This window comes from Nematolebias whitei, chromosome 6 (assembly GCF_014905685.2).
Source record: "Nematolebias whitei isolate Nwh7 chromosome 6, NemWhi1, whole genome shotgun sequence".
Classification (NCBI taxonomy): Eukaryota; Metazoa; Chordata; class Actinopteri; order Cyprinodontiformes; family Rivulidae; genus Nematolebias; species Nematolebias whitei.
The window spans coordinates 38,322,912-38,329,993 of NC_056503.1; the positions used below are offsets into that span (position 1 = coordinate 38,322,912).

A 7,082-nucleotide genomic window follows, 5' to 3' on the forward strand; every position below is an offset into this window, starting at 1 on the left:
GAACTAGATATAAACTCTATACAGATCTGGTTTAATGTGAACTAGATGTAAACTCTATACAGATCTGGTTTAATGTGAACTAGATGTAAACTCTTTACAGATCTGGTTTAAATTGAGCATTCTTTAGGCGTGGAGGCACAATTAGCCTCAGAGTTATTTTAAAAACAATAAGACAATGACTGTCTTTGTTTCAGTCTCAAATTGAGACTCCAGTTTGAAGCAGATCAAGAGGTGAAGAGGTCCTGTGTAGACCTGACCTCTAAAGTGAGAGGTCCCTCAGTGGCCCCCAGGGGCCCCTGGCTGACACTAATTAATGCTTCTTTTTAGGGCTGCACAATATATCAAACACATTTTAATTTAAATATCTGTGAGTGCATATCAACATGGAGGACTGTAGTGAATCATAAGCAGTTATATGAACGAGTTATATTAAACTTGAACAACATGAATGAAAGAAAATGTTTATGTAAAAAAATTATAGCTTTCAGTTGGAAGTACTTTAACAGAACATATAAATGATACCAAGATCAGATATCTGGGTTTAAAAAAAAGAATTAAAATAACAGGAAAGTTTTAAAATGTGTAAACTTAGATGCAAAAAGTTATCTCCCATAAAAACACAATTTTTACAGATGTTTAGAGTTGTTGTGAAACTTTCAGCAGATGTTCTTTAATGAATGTCAGAAGCTTTTCCAGGTCTTAGAATGGCATTAATAATTTTTTAATTATTAACGAGTAATAAACCTTTATTCAGCACAAGGACTGAGTTTGTTACTGCAGCCATTCTCTTGTTAACATTTCCAGTTTGCTGAAGGTGAGACGAGCTGACGATCAAATGAGTAGATTTGTTTTTTAAAGATACCGTAAATGTAGCTGAAAACATGAACAGCCTGTTAAGTTTTTTTTATTTTATTATTTTGCCTTCAGGAAAATCAAGCAGCTTTTGTTGGAGTTAAAGTTCTGAGTAACGCCACGGCTATCGCTTGAAGAGAAGGTAAACGAGAAACGACAGACGGAATTGTGGGTATTTTTCTTTTTTATGATCAATGCAAAACTCCATTGTCCTTAGAAGAATGGACCTGCCAGGTGGGAACATCACAAACAGTGTTCAGAACCGAGGGGACGGCCGAGTCAGCACTGGGAGTAACAGACTTAATTTATTTTCATCATTTATTTATTTAAGCTGGAAAATCCCTCTGAGATCAGAGAAGGGAGGAGGCCGAGACACGCAGCTCCAACATGTGAGGCTATGGACCGAGGGAGGAAACCTGGCAACACCATGCTAACTCCACTCAGAAGTACCACAGGTCCAAAATGGGGCTTGAACCCTTGACCTTCTTGCTGTGAGGCAACAGAGCCAACCACTAATCCACTGTGCTAGTTTTTGAAAAACAACCAACCATGCTGCAGAGGGACCAACAGAACCCTGAATGGGATAACATTCTCATCCAAACACTCCAGCAGCTGCTCTCGTGAGTTTTAGCTGTTTACAGAGGAAACAAAGAGGCTTCACGGTGAGAAAACACCTGGAACAACTGTTGAGACGTGCTGCTGCCATTAAACACAAATAAAAAAGGTACGTTATGAGCTGTAAACAGACAGACGTTCACTACGTTGTTGATAAAACATTATGATTCTGGTTTAAGTTACTGGGGAGTACAAAAATAAGTCCAGTCAACTAAAGGTACAAAGCATTACAGGACCATCTAGCTGTGAGGCAGCTGTGGTAACCACTGATCCACCATGCCACCATAAGAGAAAAGTTAAGAAAACAGGAGTTTATCACAAATAATTTGGCACATTACGAGCCTTTCTGCTTTTGTTCTGCCCTCCTTCTTTTCTAGACATGAACTCCTGAGAGGCAAACACCTCCTGTCTGAGGAGCCAGGAGTCCTCTGGAGGACACAGCCTCCAGGATGAGGAGCCAGGAGTCCTCTGGAGGACACAGCCTCCTCAGGCAGGAGACCTCCCGATCACTCCAGGTGAGGAGCACACTACAGTGTGTTATCAACCTGAGGCACATGTTCAGAGACAACACAGCTGGTGTTCAAACGTGTCAGTGTTTACCTTCAGGTTGTGGTGTTGCTTTGTGTCAACACATAAACAACAACAACAACCACACTCAGTAAACACGGTGATGTAAAGCCTGCACGAGGAAAGGTGAGCAGGACACACCTTTACATCCTTCAGTAACCGAGGCTCGACTGAAACCGAAGAGCTGCAGTGTCAGATGTCAACATGCACGCGCGCGCACCGTACCTGAGGAATTCTTGCAGGCAGGTGTCACAGAAGCGGTGTCCACAGGTGGACACTTGGACAGGCTCCCTCATGGCCTTGCTGCACAGAGGACACTGGAAGCGTCTCTTGGGTTTCTCCAGGAACTTGTAGTCGAAGCCGGGCATGATGTCTGCGGCTCCGCGCGCGCGGCTCACAGGTAAAAAAAAAAAAAAAAAAAAAACGTCCTCCTCCTCCTCTGTCCGTTTGACTCTGCCGTTTAAGTCGAGGATGAGGAGCTCATATCTTTCCTCCTTCCGATCGGGGCTCTTCTTCAGGAGGCGCCTCCTCCTCCTCCTCCTGCTGCCGCTCCTCCTCCTCCTGCAGGAAACAAAGACAGCTGCAGGAACGGAGCTGCTCCTTCTGACTGCAGGTCTGACAGAGTGAACACAAGCTTAAAAAAAAACACACCGTCTGTTTAGGTGCACTAAGCCCCGCCCCCTCCTCCTCTTCCTCCTCCTCCTCTTTATGGCTCTTTAATTAGGCTTTTGTTCTGGTCTCTAATCAGACACAAATGCTCACGTGGGATGTTTGACATTTATTTATATAAGTAAAGTGGTGCAGAATAAAACAGGATTCAAGGTGAGCAGCGAGGAGGGATTTGTTTCCGGTTCTGACAAATAAAAACAGCTCAGAGGACTAAAGAAGGAGGAAGACGCCCTCTGGTGGCCGGTCGGCGCATGACAACCTGAGCGTTTAAGATTCTGCTTTATGTAAAAATTTAAAAAAATATATCATTGCAAACAATCAGAATCAAATATGATCACATTCCTGATTTAAAGAAATAATGCAATTAAAAATGAAAACATCGTTTGTACCGGTGGCAGTGAGTCCTCACATCTGGATGATTGTTGGACCCGCTGCATTGCCACCGGATTACATCACCATTACATCACCAGAAAGGACAACAATGACAGCAGGGCCATGTCCTCAAAAAAAAAAGGTGTCTGCACAAAGAAAATCAACTCAGCGCTCAGGAAAAACACTGATAATTAAATCGATTCATCCAGAGCAACGACAACGACTAATTAACCTCGGGCGTTTAGTAAAATATTTCCTTTTTAACTGTCAGGTAAAAGGTGGGAGTGATTTTTATTTACTTTAAAATGAGGTGTCGCTTCAAGGTTTTCAGGCGTATCCGTCAACCTAAGTGTTGTTTATTTGTGGGACCAGTTGCAGGTAGCAGATTCTCACAGTTTTTTTTAATGCTGTTTCACGTGTGCGTGTCAATCAAGTCAGAAAAGTTTTAACGAGTGTAGAAAATATGACAAGTTACTATTTTTAGCAGCATTACAAGTAATAATTGTAAGAAGTTTATTCTTAATCTTACATTTCATAACACATTTTACACTTTCATTTTGAGATAAGCTTCACTTTAGGGCAAAAATAGTCGAAGCTACCACTGGATTAATACATTTAAACAAGATTAACTTAAAATATGATAAAATTTTAAAAAAAGGAGGAGCCAAAAGTAAAAACTTGGATCAAGGACTGATTTCATTAAGTCAAATCTAACCTCTGACATCTTTTCTTGGTTGCAGGTTCATCAGCAAGAGTTGCTCTGTTTCACTGGACGTTCTCTGTCGCTCTTTCCACATCAAACTTCATTTTTCTTGCACATTATTCAAGCTGTTATCAACTGCAACATAACGCTGCTGCTTCATATTCATCAATATGATGGTCCAACAGAGCATCCAGACTGTTGTTCTCATAAAAGAATCTGTTTTTATCTGCAATAAAACTGTTTGTGTGTGCTGTGGTAAATAAAGCCGTGGTCTTGTTTAATCTTTGTCTGTGATCAGATTGATCAGACAGGAAGCTGCTTCAGACCTGCTCGTGTGGACACTGAAAGGGTGACGTGCTGATATTACAGCTGCTGCTGTCTGAATATCAGCATGTTTGTATTTCTCGTGATAATCTCCAGTTTTGTTTTAATCTCTGGAACAGTTCACACAAAACGACCGTTTCACTTCTGACACACGAGTAGGTTAGAGAAAACACAAAAGCTGCGTCTCTTTGTTTACACTTTGTTTTCAGTCCTGTGTCATTTCGAGTCGTTCAGTCCTTCAGAGTCCTGTCGAGGAGTGAGAGCAGAGCCGATGATGTCGTTTTTCTGCTCTCTACAGTCTGAACAAAGGAGGGGACTTCAGCTCCAGTCCAGTCTGACCCTCGTTATCTGGTCTGAACGCCGCTGGATTAATCCAATAAGGCCCACTGAGGCTGAGATTGAGATTAATGTGCTCGTGTCGTTTGACTGACAAACTCTCGAGCGGCTTCTTCCCTTTTGTCTTAAGAGATCTAAAACCTGTTTGACTTTCACTGCGGAGCGAACAAATACAGCTCCCGGCATGGCAGCCGCCTAATGAGCTCCTGTGATCCAGCTTCAGTATCAGTGTAGCAACATTCCTTGTGCAGCGTGTTTGTTGTGAAACACACCTGCCGCTTCAGACAGGCCGTGACCTTCTGTGTGTTATTGGGCCACCTACCGAAACCATCGTCCCGAGAGGAGAAATAAGATGGAGCGGATAGAGAGGAAGACTGAGGACGGGAGGGGGCTGCAGCTGCACACTGAAAGGAAATCATTTGAAGGTAGAGCGCACGCTGCACGGGTCTCTAGGAGGAAGACGTCCTCGTCATCAAACTCCCGCTGGGCCTCAGGAGGTACGGCTCAGGGGGAAGGGTTGCTCCTCGGACCCGGCTGAAAAAACAAAGAGCAGAAGACAAAAGAGGGGCGTCAGCTGGAAGAATAACAAATTAACGGCTTCGGCTTGTCCTTCATGTCACACGACAGTAAACTCAGCGATCATTTAAGAAAACAAGCAGTTTGTCATCCAAACAAGTGACTGTCACAAACTTCACTCCAAAATACCACGTTAACTATCTGCTGTCGTTACATCTGACAACACGGCTCGGTTCTACACGAGCATACGTGTGATGCCTCAGGCAGGGAGAGCCCCCCCTCCCCAGAGAACACCACAGATCTGGCATCAATGGAGGCAGACACGATGGAGTCAGATAGTGGAGGTGGGCTGTGAAGCGGCCCGCAGAGACCGATGGACAAAAACAACTCAATTAATCAGAGCTCTGGGGATGAAATATGTAAAAGAGAAACTGTTTGGAGATCAGCTACACTCTGGAACCTGACTGGACTAAAGCTAGGCTCAAGATAGGCCCCTAAAATAATTATTCTGTTCACAGGACGATGGTTGATTTTAAATAATCTCATATTTTACCACCAGAGACCGCCCTGTTTGTTCAGGAAAAGCATCATCGTTTATGAACAGAGCAGGAAAACAGAAGCTTAAAGAAAGGAGAGAAGTCCTCAGGTGACGTCAGTGAACCATGGACAGCGACAGCTACGTGAGAAAGTCTGGATTTTTTAATGATTTATTTGAACTGTTCTTTTTTCAAAGGGAAATTATTTTTACTACATAAATATTCAGTTTTTAAAGGGATCTCTGACTACTTGCACATATTGGCCTTGAAATTTTATTTATCTATTCTACTAAAAATTGTTGTTTGTGAAATGTGAAAACTCCTAATTATGCAAAAAAATATGTTTGTTAAACTTGTCACCTAAGGACCTCGCCATTTTTTTTACCAGTGCAATGCATTCTGGGTGATGATGTACATCGGTTGTAGTGGAGACAAAAACACAAGGAATCAAAGCTAAACGTTATTGACAAAGTTATTTTTTGTATTAATCTTATCGGTCAAAACAAACAAACATGATCAACTTGTGATGATTAATTTATTAGCTCTGGAGTGTTAATGCAATAAATATTTATTAGCTCTGAAGCAAATGTCATTTAAATTAACTCAGGAGCTAACGTCGTATATAATAGCTATGGATCTAATGTGGTATATAGTAGCTCTGGAGTTAACGTTGTATATATTAGCTCAGAAGCTGACATTTCACACACACACACACACACACACGCACACACACACACACACACACACACACACACACACAAATATATTAGCGCTGAAGCACGTCATTTATATTAGCTCAGAAGCTAACATCATATATATAGCTTTGGAGCAAATGTCATATATATTAGCTCTAGAATTAACATCATATATATTAGCTCTGGAGCAAACGTCATATATTAGCTCTAGAATAACATCATATATATTAGCTCTGGAGCAAATGTCATATATATTAGCTCTAGAATTAACATCATATATATTAGCTCTGGAGCAAACGTCATATATTAGCTCTAGAATTAACATCATATATATTAGCTCTGGAGCAAATGTCATATATTAGCTCTAGAATTAACATCATATATATTAGCTCTGGAGCAAACGTCATATATTAGCTCTAGAATTAACATAATATATATTAGCTCTGGAGCAAATATCATATATTAGCTCTAGAATTAACATCATATATATTAGCTCTGGAGCAAACGTCATATATTAGCTCTAGAATTAACATAATATATATTAGCTCTGGAGCAAACATCATACATTAGCTCTAGAATTAACGTCATATATATTAGCTCTGGAGCAAATGTCATATATTAGCTCTAGAATTAACATCATACATATTAGCTCTAGAATTAACATAATATATTTTAGCTCTAGAATTAACATCATATATATTAGCTCTGGAGCAAACGTCATATATTAGCTCTAGAATTAACATCATATATATTAGCTCTGGAGCAAATGTCATATATTAGCTCTAGAATTAACATCATATATATTAGCTCTGGAGCAAACGTCATATATTAGCTCTAGAATTAACATCATATATATTAGCTCTGGAGCAAACGTCATATATTAGCTCTAGAATTAAC

General features: G+C 40.7%; 2 protein-coding genes across 2 annotated transcripts in view; both read right to left on the reverse strand.

Annotated features, from left to right (window-relative positions):
* traf4a (tnf receptor-associated factor 4a) overlaps window positions 1-2,665 on the reverse strand; it is a 41,857-nt gene extending 39,192 nt beyond the window's left edge. The window contains exon 1 of the mRNA XM_037677589.1: window positions 2,260-2,665. Coding sequence (XP_037533517.1) covers window positions 2,260-2,402 — 143 coding nt within the window. The 5' untranslated portion in view covers window positions 2,403-2,665. The remainder of the gene's footprint in view (window positions 1-2,259) is intronic.
* The window catches only part of nek8 (NIMA-related kinase 8), a 23,009-nt gene continuing 18,441 nt past the window's right edge, over window positions 2,515-7,082 (reverse strand). The window contains exon 15 of the mRNA XM_037677861.1: window positions 2,515-2,649. Coding sequence (XP_037533789.1) covers window positions 2,515-2,649 — 135 coding nt within the window. The remainder of the gene's footprint in view (window positions 2,650-7,082) is intronic.